This window comes from Mycteria americana, chromosome 2, assembly GCF_035582795.1.
Source record: "Mycteria americana isolate JAX WOST 10 ecotype Jacksonville Zoo and Gardens chromosome 2, USCA_MyAme_1.0, whole genome shotgun sequence".
In the NCBI taxonomy this organism is placed as follows: domain Eukaryota; kingdom Metazoa; phylum Chordata; class Aves; order Ciconiiformes; family Ciconiidae; genus Mycteria; species Mycteria americana.
Window position 1 is genome coordinate 73,956,731 of NC_134366.1, and position 20,371 is coordinate 73,977,101.

Genomic DNA, 20,371 nt, shown 5'->3' on the forward strand with positions numbered 1-20,371 from the left:
AAGATAATGAGACTATATGGGATTCATGCAGTGTCTTCAGATGAGGGAGAACAACGGGAAAACTTGGACAGACTTGGCCCTTTGGGTATGTTCATACTGCAAATTTAACACAAGTTGCACCAGATCTTAGCTCTCAAGATAGTCTAATGCATGCATGCACACTGCCATGTTTCTTTTGGTTTTGAATCCCCTGTATAATGTGTGTTTAGATTTCTTCTCTAGCCAGCCACATCAGCAGTACAGAAAGCACTGCTTCAGCAAACCTCTGTGCAACAGTAAGTTTAGTGTGGGCTCATATTCAGCTCATACTACACTCCTCTCATGCTTCCCAAGGCATCCAGGCAAAGCACAAATAAAATCGTATTTGAAACGTGAGTGGTAGCAACCTGGATATAAGGGAGCTCAGGCCATGCCATCATGATACATCAATAAGTAATAGTCTAAGCTACAAAGCAGACAGTTCAGGATACAGAATTACTTAATTAAAAGGTGGAAGACCAAGTCTTGATCCCATTAAGAAGAGCTGTCTAAGTGGCTACACAGGTTATAAGACTGGCACTAATGAAGATTAGATCATGAGGAGAAAAAAATTTTCCCTAGACCAAAATGAAGCTGTAATGCAAAACGCATTTGAGAACATTTATCTTTCTTACTTCAAACTAATAGATGGAATAATCACATCAGGAGATTAGCGAACAACTTTATGCCTTTTCTTCAAACAGCATTTAACATGCTCTTCTACTACTATTACCTTGCTTGTTCCAGTAAGATGACCCATAAAATACATGCTTAGGACATAAATAGAAGGGAAAGAGACTGAACCAAATGCCGTTAATTCAAAGCAGAAAATGATTTTGGAGGACAGGAACAAATCACCATTTCTAGGTTCAGATCCACTAATATCACTGCAGAACTTACCAGATACTAAGAAAACTATCCAAGCTCTGCTGGAATCGCTGATTTTTATTAACTGCCTATTCTATAGAAAAAAATTGAATAAGTGATTTGAAAAATATTGAAAAATGTTTTTCTAAGTGATAACAGAGAGAGCAAACAGTACAGGAAGAAAAGGTCACTTACTCCTTAGGGAAAAACTACAGAGGTCAGTCTACAGCTTGTATGGGATACTGGGACAGTAAGGATTCATTATGTATTTGGCACATGGAAAAATTAAGATTCACTAACATCTTTGTGTGTCAGAGAAGTCTGGTAAGTCTTTTGTGCCCCTACTCTGGTACTCACCATAGTCTCTGTGAACATACTTGGAAACTCTGAAACATGTTGCTCCTGGGATGGAAGGTTTTCTCTAGTCACAGTCTACTGACAGAAACCACTAACTGCCATAGTAAATTGAACAGATAAAGATAGCTTGGATTTCTAAATGAGAAAACAGAAAGCCTCAGAGCAATCAAAATTGACAGTAGTAAAAAATGCCCATTACTTCCAGAAAAAAGCCAAACATTGAATAAGATCCAGGTCCCTCTCAGGGCACAGCAACACCTTTTTAGGGACAAACATGCCACTGTGTGAAAACTCTGAGCTGACTCACAACAGACAGAAGCAGCACTTATCTTCACACATGTTGCATACCTAATGGGGTTTCGTTTTGGTTTGTTTTAAATTATTATTACAGACTGCATACTGTAGCAGAGACACAATATGTTTATCCCTTGATAGGACAGAATTGATTCATGCAAAGGAACAGCTGAGGAGGCTCACGTACAGCAGCAGTCTGGGGAGAACACACAGAGGGATTTGTCCATATGTAGGCATGCATTTGTGCATGGGCAAGTAAGGAAAAAGTTCACACTCATACAAAGACAGAACCCTTCAGGACAGGGAATTTTTTCTCCTACGTGTTTGAGAGAAGAAGGAATCAATAAGTAGAAGCCCCAAGTCAATATTACTGAAGAGAATTTGACACTGTCTTGAGTTAAGAAACAAATCTTACTCTACCGTGTTGCATTTCAATTGCACCCCCATTCTCAGACACAGTTGTACAAGAATGAGAGATATCTTAACAATCAGCATGTTAGAAGACTCCCAAAAATAAACTGGTCCTACTGAATTCTCAGAAGAGTAGTTCCAGCTGGCAGGTGTCCACGTACATAAAGGTATTGGTACTACTGGAGAGGGAAAGGGGTTAGCGTGAGCTGTCAAAGACTCCAGCGCTTTGGGGCTGAGGAATACACATGCTCCAACAAGCCTTTTCTTCCCCCACAGAATTACAGACGAGGCCAAGAGTTTATTAAGACCCCACATGTTAACGGTAATATACCACCACCTGTCAAAGCCCTGTGGGCACCATCAGGCCCTAACTGACCTGACCAGCCTCAGCTGCTGTCTCCAGCAGCCCCCTCTGGGCCAGGAGCCCCAGTTAAGCTCAGGCCTGTGTCCTCAGTCTTGGCTTGAGTTTAAATACCATGCCTGCCTCCAGCCCTGTGCTCATCCTCCAGGACGGACCTAAGACCTGCATTATATGTAGCCTTCTCCCCAGTTCTGTCTCCAGCTGATTTCCTTTTGATCCTGACTGGAGCCCCTGTATAGACCCAGGCCTTGGTTGATCACTTGCCATGTCTGGGACTGCTGATGGGTCCTGCTACCAGCCCCCAGCACCCATGGCACAGGGTGTCCCTGTGGTGTGGGCACTGCCTCTGCTGGTGGGACCCTCGTGTCCCTTCTTGTCCTCCCTCAAGAAGCAGCCCTGCTCGTGCTGCTCCTGGACACTATCACTCAACATCAGACATAGATTTCCAAAGAGGAAATCACTATTTTTAACTAAGTATTTCTTACTGGTTTAAGACCTTCTAGTCTGATCCAAATTAATCTCTCAATAAAGAGCACTGTACCAAAACTAATCTTCAAAGTTTTCTCCAGCCTTTACACAGAGAAAACAGTTCAGATCAAATGTGGTGTTGGTACTAAAAATTGCCATAGCCAGACTACTAAGACAAAGCTGATAAAATGAACATAGTCAAGTCACAGTAAATTACATGTACTGTGTCTTGTTCTTCACTGATTGTACTTTTATATTTTCAGAAACTGCTGAGCACTGCTGCCTTTCTAAAGTTATGCTTTAATTTTCAAACCCAGAGTAGTAACCAAAAAAGTCACCTGCAATACACAGGTGGAGAGGGTCGGGAGGGGGAAGAGGAAGAGAAGGACAGGAAAACACAATAACCTGTATTTCAAGAGAGACAGGATTCCTTGAGCATGCAATATAACACAGAATGAGACATTAGTTAATTTAGATGTCTTATACAACTGACTCGTTTGCTTGAGGTTTTCAGAATACTCTGGTCTTATCAAGTCATATTTGACTTTATTCTCCATGAAATAAATATATTTGTGGTTTCTCGTATGTTTCAGATTATCCTATGGTATAAAATACATATTCTATTGACCTAAGAACAGCAATAACTACTAAGCAAAGTAATCAAGTGTTATCAGGTTCTAAATATTATCAATTATCAGGTTCTAAATAAAAAGTTTTCCAAAGGTAATGTTAATTGTCTGCAGTTTGATCAACTTGGGAAAGAGTTTTTTTTAAAACCCAGTATGAAAATACATATGTTCAAAATATACGGGGGAAAAAAAAATTTTTTTCAAAGGGTTGTTACTCTCATCAGCCACCTAATGCCAAGTGTACATACCCTACAGTACCCTGCTTGTATTAACCTCTATAATTAGGTTAACAATAACCTGGTATTGGAAATAGCAATACATTTTACCATCTTAAATGCAATACTAGAAATCAAAAGACAGGTAAACAAGATCCTGGCTCAATAAGTTTGCATCCTTGACAACATTTACAACCAGAAAGATATTATTACATTAGATTATGATAAATATTAATGGAAAAGAAAAATTCATACCATCTGAAACTTAGACACAACCAAACGTAAAAGAATACTTTGCTTATTTTTAATCATGAAAAGGATTTTGATCACACAGGCACAAACAAGATGTCGACAGGAAAGAAAATAAGGGAAAAAATTTAAATCACTTAAAGTAACTGCACCAGAAGAATTCATATCCAGACTTCAAAACCAATCAATGCATGAAACTGCAGTTTAAAAAGGTATTATAATTCAGCAATATGACAACATATCACCCATATGTTTACCATAAATCAGTGGAAAAAAAAGTAACCACACCAAGCCTTGAACTGGTATTCTGACCTAAATAGCACACTAGGTTTTACAGCAAATTATGAAGGCAAGATTACTTAAAGACAAGGAAGTACTAGAGAAAGAGGATAGTAGCAAACTCTTTTATGAAATGTTTATGAAAGTGCTAGACTAAACTCAAAGATTAAACTAAGATCTACCACATTTTTTTTTCTCTAGGCAATAAATTCACACCTACCTGGGATGCCTAGAGCAATGCATTTTATATTTACCACCTGGGAAATTACTACATAAGTTGGAGAAGATGGGAAAAACAGAAGAGGACTTGTGTGGGGTTTGGGGGGTTTTTGTTTGTTTGTTTCAGTTTTTTTAGGCAACTGACCAAATGGGAGATGACCAAGTGGAGTTGAAAAAAAGAAAAGCATAAAGGGAAGGAAGATTAAAATAGAATTCCTCAAAGTAGAAATACAGAACAGAAAAATGCATGTAGTCTTATGGAGAAATGCACATCCAGATTTGCTTGATAGACAGAGGGTAGCTTATTCAAACAAAGAAAAGGCTGAAATATAAGCATGATAATTCTTTAGAAACATATTAAAGGGGCAAGAAGCAAATAACTATAATTTAGCCATTAATACATCTGGGCTGACAATCAGGTGTTTATAGATCTTAATGATGTTTACAGATCTTAATGAGTTACAATATTCTGGAACTGCTGCCTTAGAAATTCAAAGAAGCACAGGAAAAAAAACTCTAAATGCTTTTTTTATTCTCCAATTTTCTTAGGACTTTTTCTTTTGAGAAAGAGTTAGATGAACTTACAAAGAGGACTGCATGATTGTATGCAGTCCTGGGGCAGCAGAAGTCTTGTACCCAAATAAGCAGGGATTTATTTTCCAGAAAGAATGCCATTTTAAAATCTTTTACTATTTAAAAGTGGTCATCCTGCCTCCATGTAACTTAGGAGTAATACACCAGGCCTGCAGAAAGAGATAAACTGAATTCCTTGGCAGTACTGAATGTTTTATAAGTTTGGAAGACTCTTACCCTGTATTGATGGAAATGATTTCTATCAGTGGATTCTTCCTAATCTTTGGCAAATCCAGTCGTGCTCCCCCCAAACGCTTTCCATTATCCTTTTTCTGACCCAGCAGTCTCACAGAATGACCTTCAAATGAAGCACAAAAAAGCAGTCAATACAAAGCACAAGTCCCATCATATTTGTTTTGATTTGCTGCTCTTCACAAGTACTGTTTATACTTCAAAGATTGAAAATGAGAGTGAGATGTAATAATTTATTTCCATTTATTTCCACCAGCTGGAGCATTTAAAAAGAGACATTAACAGGTAAAATCATGTAAAAATGAACAAATTATTTCATCCAATTATCTTTTCACACTTGCATTTTCTGGTTTATTCAATTAAAATAATTTAAGCAGTTTCATTTTTAGGTTCTCAAGCAAATACCAACAAAGCAATGTTTAAATAAGTTGTATGGCAGAATTAAAATATTTTTAAAAAAAATTTCATTCAAGCCTAAATTAGTCGGTAATAAACAACTAAATATTTTTAAGCGTATTATATGGAGAACCAATACGTTTCAGTCAAAGTTACATGACTGTGTAAGTCTGAGGGAAAGTGCTGTAAAGCATATCCTGATAACATATTCCTGGCTTAGCTGACTACCAAGATTTACGCATATTCCTCCCACACCAAGGAGACTGCAGGTCAGAAAACTGCCTCACAACTCCTTTCCCAAAGCCAGTTACATTCAGAGAGTAAAATACAAATACTATCACCAACTGCCTACAACAGTACATCAGTCATAACATGTCAAGTCCTATATTTGAAGGACACAAATGACAGGGTTTGCCAATATTCAGAAGCAAGATCTAACAATGAAGAATACAATTAAGAAAATAAGAAAACAATTAAGTGTATATTATTGCAACAGGTACTGTAAAATGTGCCCAAGTTATAAACATAAGACTTGTACCATTTATTCCATAAAGCCTAGAATAGGCAGATAAGAGACAGCAAGGAAAAGCTAATGCTAGAGACCTGAAAAGAGGTAGAAAGCAACCACTACTTGGAGTGGAGGAAAGACAGAAAGCATGTATCTGTTGGAAGTTGGAAAACTCTTTTATAGTACATGGAACTACAGCTACAATCTGTCCAATATTTCAGAAAAGAAAAAAAAACCTACCCTAAAAAGGAAAAGGGAGGGGGGCAAAAGGAAAGCATGAAACTATGAAGTACTACCTGAGCTACATCTAGTACAGCAAAGGAGATAACCAATTCAGATCAATTAAAAACCATTTTCAACCAAATCTCCTAACTTACACTACCAACAGCTATTTACAAAACTAATTCATCCATCAGTTAAAGTCTTTCTCCACTGTCTGTTTTGAGGAGCCATTAATTAATTTTTTAATAATGTGGCATTCATACTCGGAATTTATTTCTGTGATACAGCAACAACAGCCCGCAAATACACAACTACTTCTGGTATACCATCTTTCTCAGGTTTTTTAAGATTCATGAAAAATCTCAATCAAAAGTGTGATCTAATGAAGAAGTGAGCAGGACTAGCCTGATATCATAATGGTTAATACTAAAAGGTGATATCATAATGTTTAATACTAAAAGGTGACATCATAACATCAACAGGAATTAAAAGGCATTATTTTTGCAGTTGCATTTGACAAAAATTTCATTACATCCTGCTGTGAATTTAGTAATACGGTACTTGTGCTACTAACATTCACTAAATTATTCATTTCTATCTTTTCATGACAATAACAGCAATATCTTTGTCTCACAATACAATCAGTTATTTTCCAATCCAATGCTTCATTAAGGAGTCGCAAGCATGGCACCGTTTTATTTACTTGTGTAACAACAGCAATTGCATTATGGTGGCATAAAAATTAAACTCGAAGCAGAGAACATTCCTTTTCGTATTTCCTAATACTGTGGTTTATTTGGAATAAACCAGTTTATCCATTTTTTAAATATTCAGTTGCATTACTATATTAAAACTGTATTCGGATTTATGGCTGAAAATACAGTGGAATGATTTACAATATTCTTAAAACAAACAGGCTTAACAACATAACAACAAGCTACCCAAAATTTAAAATTCATACATTTAGAATTGGAGTCAAACCACCATTCTGAAGTATAAAAAAACAAAACAAAACCAACAAACCACAAAAACAACCTGTCCCCCAATAAGTAACATCTCCAGAGCACAGCATCAGTGAAGCAAGATCTCCTCTGAATGCATACCCTCACAACGAACAGCTATGTGAATTACTGCTCTCTAATAAGAGTTTAGCTCATGCTCTCCCTCTCTCATACTGGGAGCATTAATCAGAGAGGGAAACTTTTTCACAGAACTTCCGGAAAAAGAGTATCCTTTAGACTACGAAACTTGTCACAACTCTGTTTGAAATTTATCAAAGGAATAAAAAATAGCAAGGAGGGAGGGAAATGAAGATAATGACAGACCTGTGCAGGAGGCACAACTTTATAATACATCTTTTCTTATGAAAACAGGAAAAAAACCCCACTATGGTAGTCTAGAAAATCTTGTTAACCAAAAGTAGTACTAATACCTTCTTACAGATCTTTGTCTTTCAGATGCTAGGCAGGTTACCATATACATTAGGGGAAAACAAAAAAACCAACCATCAAACAACAACAACAAAACCAACAAACCCCCCCCCATGCTTAGGACACTTGCACATAGAATATAACTCACTAGAGAGCGTAAGACCTAGCCTCTCTTACCTTCAGAGACTTTCTTGATTCAGGAAAGAAACCCCAGCTCTGTGACCACCTCCCACGTGATCCACCAAATGCTAACACCCACCGCAACCTCGTGCCTGAGCTCAGGAAATCTATGGCTTGGCAATCAAATATGGCAGCTACTTTTCACATGGCGCATGGCCACATATTCTTCCCATATTCCTACTGAACAACACTAAAGTTCAAGTTAGCATGAGGCCTGAAAAACCTGTGTGGCACTCAAGAATAACATCCCTGTACTTTTCACTCCAGACACCAGAGGATGAAAAAAAAAAAGCAGTACTGGGAGATGAGTTTTAGCAGGGAGTTTAATGCTTCCAGAAAGCAAGCAGCACATGCATATCCAACTACAGTGACGTGTGCTGCAGACACACTTAATTCAATTTAAAAAAACAAAAAACAACAAAAAAAACCCCCACCCCCCAAAAAAAACAACAAACAAACCAAAAAAACAACAAAAAAAAAAAACCCACACTGCACCAACCCTCAGTTACAGTATTCATGACCTTAAATCCTTTTTCCCCTACTCCATACAAGGACTATTTTGTTTCATTTTAAGTAATCACTAAAGCATCTGTTTACAGCATTGTTGCTATTAATAAAACATAACTTGATAAACACTGAATCATACTTTTTCACATGCTGTAGATCTTTTTCCCCCCATACTTATTTTTTAAAAAAACTTAAAAATAAATATTTTGTCTTCTTCAACAAGGAAAAGGCTAAGCAACTTTTTTTTTTTTTTAAAAACTAATCAGCATTAAGCCCACACCAACATCAAGCATAACAGAAAAAGCAGTTAATTTTAAATCTCATTTATGGTCTCCTTTCAAAGCTTAGAATGAGGCAAAACATTGCAATCAAGTTTTCCTTCTAAAGTATTTTATCTGATTAAGTTACCTTCTCTCTGACTTTACAGGTTGGATAACAACCTAACTAAGCAAAAGAGGTGTCCCTGACTTAAAAGAAGTCTTTTTTGTGTGTTCTTTATTTTCTTTCTTTCTTTTTTTTTTTAAGTTGGGTACAAAAACACTTCTGAAAACTGAGTTAATCACAGTTCTATTTCCATAACAGTGAGTGCTCTATCTCACATAACAAACGAAAACCACTCCTTTTTTGATGGCTCACTGGAAGATGCAAGCTTTGAAACACAGCTTAATGACAAACAGATCTAGTCAGGTTATACCTGAGACCCTAAACATTCTAGTCCTATAAACTTCTTCTGCCATAAAGATAACTTTTCTACTTCTACATAGTCTACCAGCAGATAAAATTCTATTAAACTGAAAAGGTTAATTAGCAGTTTAGGTCATGCTTCAGAGCAGGTTTTCACTAATTAATAGATAATTAATGCAGCTTACAATATAACAGTAGTACTAACTAAGTCCAGTGAGGAAGCTTAAAGAGCAGAATCACTCACAGCAAGTGTAAATGAAATCAAGCTAGAAACCATTTAAAATTAATCAGAGCTCTCTAGTTTTCAGAACTGACTGTTTAAAATTAAACTCATCTTTACATACAAGTCAGTAGACGCAATTCACATTACTTGGCATTGTTTGCAGAGAGGATGAGGTTGGAAAGAATTAATCAGGATATTAAATCCTATTGTTAGTCTAAAAAAGGGCTTGTAAATGTGTCAGTTTGATAAACCAGTGTGCAGAATGAAAATATTTTCAAGGCGTTTTCACTTGTTAAAAAGGATGCAAAAAAGTAACATAAAATTAATAGCATGTACATATACCTTTAATAGTAATGTATGCGCTTCAGGAGTGTGATAGAGAATGCCTGATCTTGAAATACAAATATATGAAGGGAACAGGTAATGGAATTTCTTTGCCGTAAGATTATAACAACATTAAATGTGCTGTGAACCTCAGGCTACTGTCAGCCCCTGTGACCTAGACCCACAGAAGCATGTTAACGATATTAGAGTAAACAGATTCAAATTGGACTGGTATTTTGCTGGTTTGATACAAGGATAATTGAGGGGGAAGTGGCCTGGCTTAGTCACCTTTAGTTAACTTTAACAACTGCCTATCAGTGTTGCAAGTATCTATCAGATATTAATAGACATACTGTATTTCAGAAATAGTTAGCTTCACTCAAGTCCACAGGCTGGCACCCCTCAAGTAGCTGCTGGGAAATAATGTCTACTTGAAAGATGGAAGAGGGCATCCATTGAGGGTCCCTCCCCATCCCTGCACATCCCGCTAGAGCTACACAGCGTGCCACTGAAACACAACTCCCAGCCAGACACAGAGCAGTATTTCTTAGCTGTTAGCCTCAAAGTTCAGTGCAGACATCTCAAGCAGCTCAAAAACATGAGTTTAAAGAAAATCCTCAAAGATGCAGGAAACCCCCAGCCTCGGCAGCAACCATTTCTATTGTTTTCAGCTTGTTCTGTTACCCATTCTTTCCCTTTCCCAGTTACATCATTATACTTAGAGGTTATTCCCCATTTCCTGAAAGACACTTTTTTCCTCACAACAAGGCTGCCAATGTACCTTTCTATACTTCCCAGCTGTCTCTCACCAACTTGTTTGATCTTCTCCAGCATCTTCAGGGAAAAGAATTAAGCACTATTTCATGTACTCTTGCACACACTTCCTTCTACCATTATTCACTTCTTAATGAATACAGCTTCCTTTCCTTATAGCTAATGCTGGAAAAAATGGCACATGGGAGCAGTGTAGCTAAGGAAGGCAAAGCCATATGAAGAGAAAACTAAGTAGTAAATTTCCCCAAAGAAAAACAAAAGGAAGAAATGTAAAGAACCACCAAAAGCAGTGATAAAGACTGAAAGGAGGATCAAGTAAATTAAAAAAGTGAAAGGCATTAGAAAACTTAAGTGAAACTAACAAAAACAGTCAAGAACATATTAAAGAGAAGAGAGAGCCTAAGAAGATCAAATAAAAAAATATGTGTAAAGGTAGAAGAGGCAAATCAGGAGCTATTAAAAATTTTAACATTGGATTTATTTCCAGAGTTATGTTCTTCTAACTGTAACTACTGGATAAAAACAACCTTCTAAACAAGTTATTTCGGATCTTCTGGCAGGACTAACAGAAAAAAATAGCGTTCTTATATTAAGGATGTAACAGAAATTGCCTAACACACTGTACAGCTAACCTGGACTGTTGCTCATATTTGAGCCCAAACCTCTTCAATTTGGAGGTGCTTTAAACCCAGACTTGGTGAGCTTGCAGGGGATAGGCAGGCTTAGAGCCTGAGCCCTGGTCCACCTCTGATGGAAGCACCCCACGTGTAGCAAGGACAGACCCTAAGCTCCTCTCCCATCTTTTCTCCCTGCCCTGCAGCTCAAACAAGCTGTCCCACAGCAGACATGACTGACTGCAAAGGGATCCCTGAGCTCCCCAGAGCAATCATGTGCTGCCAGACACACACAAGTGCAGAAACAATAAGGACACTAATGGGCTTAGGGCTTTGCTGTGTGAATGCTCCCACCCAAACCAACCCCAGCTGGCCAGCAGCCCATTAGCTACATAGTGAAAGCATCCCTGAGTGTCATCTGTGGGATTTCCTGGCTCAAGTAAATACAGGGAGCAAAGAAAAGCCAAACCTAACTGGAAGATACATGCCCTGCTCCTGGCTGAGCAACTAATATAAATTATTCCTCCTCCAGATCAGTGAAGGTGGGGATGTTCTGTAACAGTCAAATTCCTCCTTCAACTGGTATAGGCAGGAACTGGGTCCATTACAAGAGAGGGAAGAATTCAGACTAATGCTGTCAGAATTACTGATCTTTCTCTGTGTGTCACAGCATCACAGGAAAAAGCACGGCCTGGGCCAGGCAACCAGTCCCATCAGGTTGCTGATAGCAGGTGCTATGTTTGACCCAGCCTCTGCAATTCAGAACTCTTTCATAAAAAGATTGCCTTCCATCCTGTACCAACTCAAAAAAGCTTCAGGGGAAGGTGCAGGTATTACTAAGCATACAGCACATATGTTACCAGCTTGAAATATATACATCTAGTAAGCCTTGCAGTTGGAACTAGCATCCAACAACAATTCTGTTTCAGAACACTCCACAATGCGTCAGGTGTGAAGACAGGGGCTTTTTAAAATTCATTTTATTTAATTTCAAAAACAAGATATTAAATATAGTGAGGCAGTTCACAAATTTCAGAAAAAAGCTCTGCAGGTGACCCAGACTGTTAAAATTCATACATCACTTTCTCTCCATTAAACATACAATACCTCTTTATTCTTACTGATATAACAATATCTGTAAGCACTAAAACAGTAGAGTGCACAACTAAAACAGAAAAGGAGATCACTATTAACAAGGAATTACTGTTCATATAAAATTTTCATAGAATTAAATTAAGAATGTATGTATAAGTATTCAAGAACATTTTTGACATACCCACAGTACTTTCCTCTCTCACAACAAAAGCGCTTGAAATGCCCTATTAAGGCGCTATTTTTTTTTTTTTTTCCAGGATTCAATAGCTTCACCCTATTTATTCTGAGATCATGTGATTTTTATTGTCTTTCTGAAAAAGTGACTAAACATTAAATCTGCTGCGAACTCAATATGCTGGCTACAATTCAACAGCTCAGCAGGACAACACTAAGAATCGACTACAGGAAGAGTTCCCCTGACCCTCTGTCCTCACCTCTCCGAAGAAATGCGTTTGATCAGGATCAAGGATGCTGCTCAAAACCTCCGGAGATTTTGGATAGAAACTTTCAAGGAAAAGAAATTTTGAATCAGATGAAACAGGCTGTGTTCTCAGGAAGGGAAACGCTGAAGGGTGGATTGTCAGGGCCAGCTGCAGCAGTACGAGTAACTTGCCTAATGTTTTGGGGTGTGCAGACTGAAGAGAACAAGTTTAGCCCTAGAGTGAAATGCGGAGCTGAACCTATCATTGCATGCAAAAGCAAGCTTTTACTTTCATCTCTATTCCTTTGCCATCTATTTGTACTCTTCCTATGGATAACTAGATTGCACTAGTTTGAACAAGGTACCTTTGCCTTTATCAGCCATGAGAATTCTCTAACAGAGCTAAACCCAGCTGAGTCTAACTGATGTGAATAGGGCAGAAAAATAGGGAAGCTGCAAGATGGTCATTCATTGAAGGTGTGGAAAAGAGCATGTACAGGTCTGGAAGAAAAGTAATCTTTTCTGTGCACATCACAGGCTTATTTAACAACGAACAATCACAACTCTGCTACTACGATTTTTCCATCTGTTTCCCCTCCATTGCTTGTTTTCTTCTTCTGCAGCTCTATTTATCTCCCATTCAGTTTCTGTGAACTATTTATAAAATAAAGTTGTAACAATGACAATCATAACAGGGATAGTCAGTCCTAACAGTTTTCTAAACCAAATCAAGGAAATAACTACATCGAGAAAAATAACTACAAAACCCACCTACAATCCTGGATCATCTCACACACCTACAGTCACTGCATGCCCAAAAGCACTCGAACAGGCACAGAAAAAACTGCAATAAACTTTGATGTAAGAACAGAAACCAACTGATGGCAATGGAAATCTCTTGCCCCAGCAGATAAGATTATGTTGAGCTGCATGATTATTGATGTTTTACAAAAGCAATTAAAATCTGTCTTTGCAGAAGTAGTTTCTCCATAATTACTGTATATTCCTCATTGTGCTCTACTGTTTTCTTTAAATTACAGTCTACAAAGCTAAACTCCCAGAATTTATACTGGCACAGATAATGGTATTGCTATTTTGAACTCATTCCTTCAGTGCATCACACTTTTCCTAAGCAGTCAGGAACAGGCAATCAAAATGCAACCCGGTGCTCTGGTTGAAGTGTTCAGCTGAACGACAACCCCTTCATTTAAAACCTATAAGGCGGGATACCTTCAAGTCAGGTCCTTCTTAAGTCAATGCTTGTTGTCAAAACAGTTCTCAAATTAACAGAAGAAAAAACAAAATGCTACTGCTTTTGGTAACGACACTCTTTCCACACATAAAGCCGCTTTCTTAGTTGACAACAAAAATCAATAATTATTTTTGTTTAAACAGGAATATCTCCAAAATTTCCAATCAGGGATACAAGAAAGGGGCAGGGGGTGGCATTTACCGCATTATGCTGTTAACCTCAGCAATTAATACATACAAATGGGAGATGCAGAATCTTTTAAACATGGTCATTTCACCAAGTTACTGACAAGCTGTAGTTCTGTATATTGCCTATTGAAAACCTGATTTCAACCCCCCCCCCTTTTTCAGTCTGTCAAATACAGATAGCCCCTTGCATAATTTTTGCCAGTAGTACCTTTACTTTTCAATAATCTCAGTTTAAAAGGCAATTCTACTAGCTAGAAATACTGTTACGGATGTAGTAGTGTTAACGGGGTGCCTGTGGCGAGGGGCTGGCAGTGGGGGGCTGCAGGGCAGCCCGTGAGGAGAGGCCAGGGCTGCCCCGTGCCAGACACAACCGGTTCCAGCCGGCACAGCTGAGGCCCTCAGCCACCGGTGGGGGCCTCCGGGAAGGCTGGGGTAAGAAAGGGCAAAACACTGCCTGGCAGCGAGGAAAAAAGTGTGAGAAACAGCCCTGCGAGCACCAAGGTGAGAGAAGGAGGAGGGAGAGAAGGTGCTCCAGCAGAGCTTCCCCTGCAGTCCCTGGAGAAGGCCACGGAGAAGCAGGTCATCCCGCTGCAGCCTGTGGACGACCACGCCAGAGCAGACGGATACGCCCTGAGGAAGCCACAGCCCGCGGACAGCCCGTGCAGGAGCACGGTTTCTGGCAGTAACTGCACGTAGGCTGTGGGGGACCCATGCTGGAGCAGACTGTGTCTGAAGGACTGCGCCCCGGGGAGAGGATCCACACTGGAGCAGTTCTTGGAGGACTGCAGCCCGTGGGAAGGCCCCAGGCTGGAGCAGGGGGACAGCGTGGGGAAGCTGGGGCAGCAGAGAGGAGCTGTTGTGGGCTGACCGCAGCCCCCGTTCCCCAACCTCCTGCACCACTCAGAGGGAGGAGGTAGAGGAGTCTGGGATGAAAGAGTGAAGCTGAGCCTGGGAAGAAGGGGGGTGGGGGGAAGGTAGTTTTATAGTTTCCTCTTTGTTTCTCACCATCCTACTCTATTTTTAATCGGCAATAAATTAAATTAATTTTCCCCAAGTCGAGTCTGTTTTGTCAGTGACGGTAACTGGTAAGTGATCTCCCTGTCCTTATTGTGACCCATGAGCTTTTCCATCTTATTTTCTCCCCTGTCCTGTTGAGGAGGGGGAGCAAGAGAGCAGCTGGGTGGGGGTCTGGCAGCTAGCCAAGGTCAACCCACCACACAGTGAAATAAATAAAATAACCCATCCAAAACTGTCCCCCCCTCCCCTTTCTATGTCCTTTCAAAGGACACAGAAACAGAAACAGGGATTCAGTGAGGCCACTACCCTTCCTCTGACCCTCCTCAAGCTGCACTTCAGCACAAACAGTCAGTTTCCTGACTGGAAGCCAAATGATACTTTTCCTCAAAAAGGAACTCCTGACTCCTCCAATTTTTATTCTTCATTTTGCTTGTCATCAGCTTTTTAAGTCAAGGCTGTTCTTCCCACAGTCACAGAAATTGAAAAGAGAGTATTTTATTTACTATTATCAGCAGATTATAGTGAAATCAAACAGCACATACAAATACTATTTAATATGCTGGCATTCGTATACATACATACACACACCCCACACACACTCTAAGGTAGGCAATCCAGTATAAATTCTATACTTTAGCCTATATATAATATAGGTTCCATTTATCTGCTCATTTTCATACAGACTGACACTGAAACTATCAACAATCCATAATTACTAACCACATGAGGACAATTTAACAGTTAGTAAATATTGGTTAATGTTTAAACTGGGAATGGATGGGCAACGTCACCAGACAGATCGACGTGACTGAAATCAAGAAAGGTTATGTGAAGTATAAAAGGCTCAACCCTGAAGTAATTTCCTTTGGTTGTTTTTTACAATTAAGTGTAATGACCCATTGCAAAACTATGTTTTGTGAAAGTGTTGGACAGACAATATGGACTAAACTCAATTCAACCTGTCCCCCTCGCCTCCCTAAGGCCTGAGCTAAAAGCAGACTGTACACAAATACCCTGATTCCATGCCTCCCACCTCCAGAAAGCTTTAATAACATGGGATTTGAGAGCTGGCACGTCTAGAAAGGGCAGGAGACACACAAATCTCTGAAGATCTAAATTCAAAACCAAGAAAAGAAGAATTTCTACATTAAGCAGTTAAAATTTGTCCTTTAAATTACAGAACAAATGTATTATCTTGCCTACTGTAAACTGTTTGTATCCAAGCTTGTACACATACACTGTATGTTTTTTTTTTAAAGACAGCTTTTAAAGTGGTTCATAAAATGTTGACTTGAGCAATCACCATAGAGATGTTCTGTGCTTCCCATCAAAGACAAATCTTCATCTTATTGGGACATGCTATATAGCTCAAAACAGCTTTTAAATTCTGTACAGAAATTTTACTTAATGATGGAACATACCTCAATTATAATCCTGTTTTCTCCTAGCTCACAGACACTGCAACTCCTTAGCAGTACTTTCCTAACATACTATGTCATCATAACATGTTACCAGGAAACTAAGCACATGAGTGGAAATGGGTGCCCCAATGATGTAAAAATTGCTGTAATCCAGTCTTATAATTTGGGTAATGTGCAGATGAAGCAAGGTTTACTAAACTGTTAAATCAGAGCCTTGCATGATAAAACTGTTCTGTACATCAGGAAGACTGACACACTCTGGCTACTTGACTGTGGCTGTCACTGAGAAACCTAATTCTGAGGCTGAGATTGAATTAATTTGTCTAGCTTCTAGTAGGCAGAATACAGGTTTCAGATTATAAATTACAATATTATAGTAAAAGTACCTGAAGATACTTCTAGTTAAAATACATCTTGGGACACAGTATAAATATTAATCAGACATGACCTGTGTACAAATACTGCACAGTTATTACAGATCGCTTCTGCAAAGGACAGTTTACCTGATAATTTACCTGATAATTAGGAAATTTCAAAGTTCCATAAGACTCGTGATAAAAGCCAGGGTGATATAAAAAGGAGACATCACAGGGTCTCTTAAAAATTCTCTTTTGGCTGTTAGTGCAATAATAAACACAAGCATCCTTCTTTTCCATTTTCTGATGAAGGATAAAAAGGCAAAGTCACATAAAAAGTGTTTAGGAGAATTACCTCAATGGAGAGTTGGGAACTGGCAATTACACTGTTTTCAGACCGATGAGGTAAAGATCTGCTTCTTGAAACCATCTCTTGAACTAGCAGAATGACACTGTTCTGAAGAGGGTTTCCTGACAATGCCCTTAAGACTGAGAAATAAAGCTGGAAGAAACCCGTTCCTGTTTAATAGAGAGATCTAAATAATTCAAAGAAAGTGATTTTCTTTGGGAGTCAGTAAGCTTTCAACCAAATCCAAAAGGGGAGCCATTTTCTTAGAAAACTAGAAAGACTATTAGGGAAAAAAAGGGGAGGAGGCAAATTCTTTTTACAAAGTTTCCCTTTTTGTAAACCGTGCACTACAAAATTCAAGCATCCAAGAAAAATCTATGGTACCCCTTAAGAAAGGGGAACCCAAGGAAAGCTAGACTTTTAGACTTAAAACTGGCAACTAGGATAACCACCTTGGAATCTGGACAGAAAATCCGGACAACCCTGTTAGGCCGACCAATCTACAGGGACAGCTGCCCTACAGAGTGCAGACACTATGCAATTTAATCTTACTCAATTTAAATATCCAGTAGAAACATCTTTTTAAACTTTCAATATATACATAGTTACACTACAAGAGTATACCACCCATGCAACCTTTTGATTTTCTTTTAAAAAAAATAGGTGAGGAAAATTCTATCATACAACTATGACAGATATCCAACTTAAAACTTACTAATATCAGCTGGCTATGAATACAGAATTTGTATTTAATCCCCTGTCCCACACCACCTCTGCCTCCTGAACCCATTTGCAGCTTCAGAAGTTGTTACTAATGATGTAGACTTATGAAGACAAAGGATAACATTTCATTTGGTTTCACATATATGAATTTAAGTTTCTACCATGTATCTATTTTACAGTATAAAATATTCTTAACCAACAGTCCTGTTAAATACAGTATTTTACTTCACTTGGATAATGAAAGTTCACAGTTAGACTTTTTCATAAAACACAGTGAAAAAGAGCTTCACATTCTTTTCCATTAGTGGAAGGTGATTCCTAAACACATAAATCAATGCATTATCTTTAAACAAATTTAAATGAAAGAAATACAATTATAAGTAAAACCTCCTATTTTTATGGTTGCCTTTTGCAAAAGTACGCCCTTATCATATGCTATGCCCCCTATCAACTTGGCAATTCTCTTTCCAATTGAAATTCTATTTTCACAGAAAGGTTATAGTTGGAAGGGACCTCTGGAGGTCATCTTGTCCCACCCCCTTGATCAAGCAGGGCCACCCAGAGCCAGTTGCCCAGGACCATCTCCAGATAGTTTTTTAATATGTCCAGGAATGGAGACTCCACAACTTCCCCAGATAACCTGTGCCAGTGCTGTCACCCTCACAGTCAAAAAGTGTTTCCTGATGTTCAGAGGGAACCTCCCGTATTTCAGTCTGTGCCCATTGCCTCTGGTCCTGTCACTGGGCACCACTGAAAAGAGCCTGGCTCTGTCCTCTTGGCACCCTCCCTTCAGCTATTTACATACATTGATGAGATCCCCCCTGAGCCTTCTCTTCTCCAGGCTGAACAGTCCCAGCTCTCTCAGCCTCTCCTGTGAGGAGACACACCCCAGTCTCAGTCCCTCAATCATCTTCACGGCCCTTGTTGGACTCTCTCCGGTACGTCTATGCCTCTCTTGCACTGGGGAGCCATTTTTGTTCATTTTTTCCAATAAAACTTCAGAAAGTCTTTGTTCCATTACCTTTTGAGAACTGAAAGAACTGGCATTATGTATGGAATTCAGCAGCCCACTTACTATAAGCGATTTGAATAAAAAGGAGTAAGCTAGAAAGGAAGCAAAATCTTTCCCAAAATTCACACTTTTAGTTTAAATGTTCTTTAACATGTCCATGAACATTATTTTCCAGAATTGTATCAATATGTAAAATGCAATCTTAAAATCAATTCAATGAAAAGCATGATTTTAACAATTTCTACTAGATTGTTTGTGTTCTTTCTAGTCATATAATATTCAGTCACAATAACCTGAGTAACTATGTTATTGAAAAAGCAGTAATGTCTGGAGTCAGTGTAGATATTACAAAGCCCATTTTTCTATAGTGAGGGCATGCTGACCCAGGTTATCATCTTACTCCCTTAAGAATAAATAAAATTGAGGAAAATCAGATAGGGATCTGAAATACTGTGCTGTTGTAAAAATCATGAAGTATCCCCATTTCCAAGACATTGTCATAAACACCATGATGTTTCTGGGAAAAGAGTTTGGCTTATTTAATAACAAATAGGAATATGTTGAATATGTTTCTTCTTTGTATAGTACAGTAGGTTATATATAGATGACATAAGGAAAATAGATGACATAAGGAAAGGACAAAGTGGGAAAACTTTCGGTTGGGAGTACGTAAGAATACAGGTTTCATTTTTGAAAGCATTCAAAGCAATATGAAATCTTAAGGCCTTCAAACCACAAACTCTAGAAGCCATACACCACACTACACAATTCCTTGATAGAAGCTTTTTTTTTTCCTTTTAAAATTTTGCACTGTTTCTACATTTTCATGCTGTACTTCAAAGACATCATACTCCAGCATTAAAGTCACAGGCAATGTCTTGTGGACCAGACACTTGTTTATATTGAAAGTACAGCCAATTAAACTAAACCTTGTAATTTAAAGCTTCATGGAACAGTAATTTTTATGGCCTGATAAGTAATGGAGACAAACTTAGGTAACCCAGAAAGACCCAGACAAATATATTTATTTAATAGCAAATGTTTACTAGTCAGGCTGCAGAAACAATACTGCCTTTTCCCCCCTTCACTGCAAAGTACTGCATGTACACACACATGAACACAGCCAGACAGAACAAGGAACACAGTTACAAAAGAACATTAAACCAGCGGATAATTTATCTGTCCTGCTGAGGAAAGCTCAAGGAAGTGAGCCAAAACATCCGAAAAGAAGAAAACACAAGAGGACTAAACATAAGAAAGTAGAGATACAGCACTGAATTAAGATAGCACAGAAACTTTAAACAATACTCTACACCCACCTACATTGATGCAACTTAAATGATTTCTTCAAGTCTCCCCGGGATCATTTACCTATGAATCCAAAAGGCCACAGAGCTCCTGCCAGAAAAGATCTCTGCAATGACCACTTACACAAAGCGTACACAGCAAAGTGTCACACTGCCCAAACATTTAGCTAAAGGAG

The 20,371-nt window shown here is 38.6% G+C and overlaps 1 protein-coding gene across 2 annotated transcripts in view; it reads right to left on the reverse strand.

The window, feature by feature from the left end:
* CDKAL1 (CDKAL1 threonylcarbamoyladenosine tRNA methylthiotransferase) overlaps nt 1–20,371 on the reverse strand; it is a 434,528-nt gene that overhangs the window by 270,237 nt on the left and 143,920 nt on the right. For both annotated transcript variants that reach the window (XM_075493754.1, XM_075493753.1), the window contains one exon: nt 5,178–5,298. In XM_075493754.1, coding sequence (XP_075349869.1) covers nt 5,178–5,298 — 121 coding nt within the window. The remainder of the gene's footprint in view (nt 1–5,177; nt 5,299–20,371) is intronic.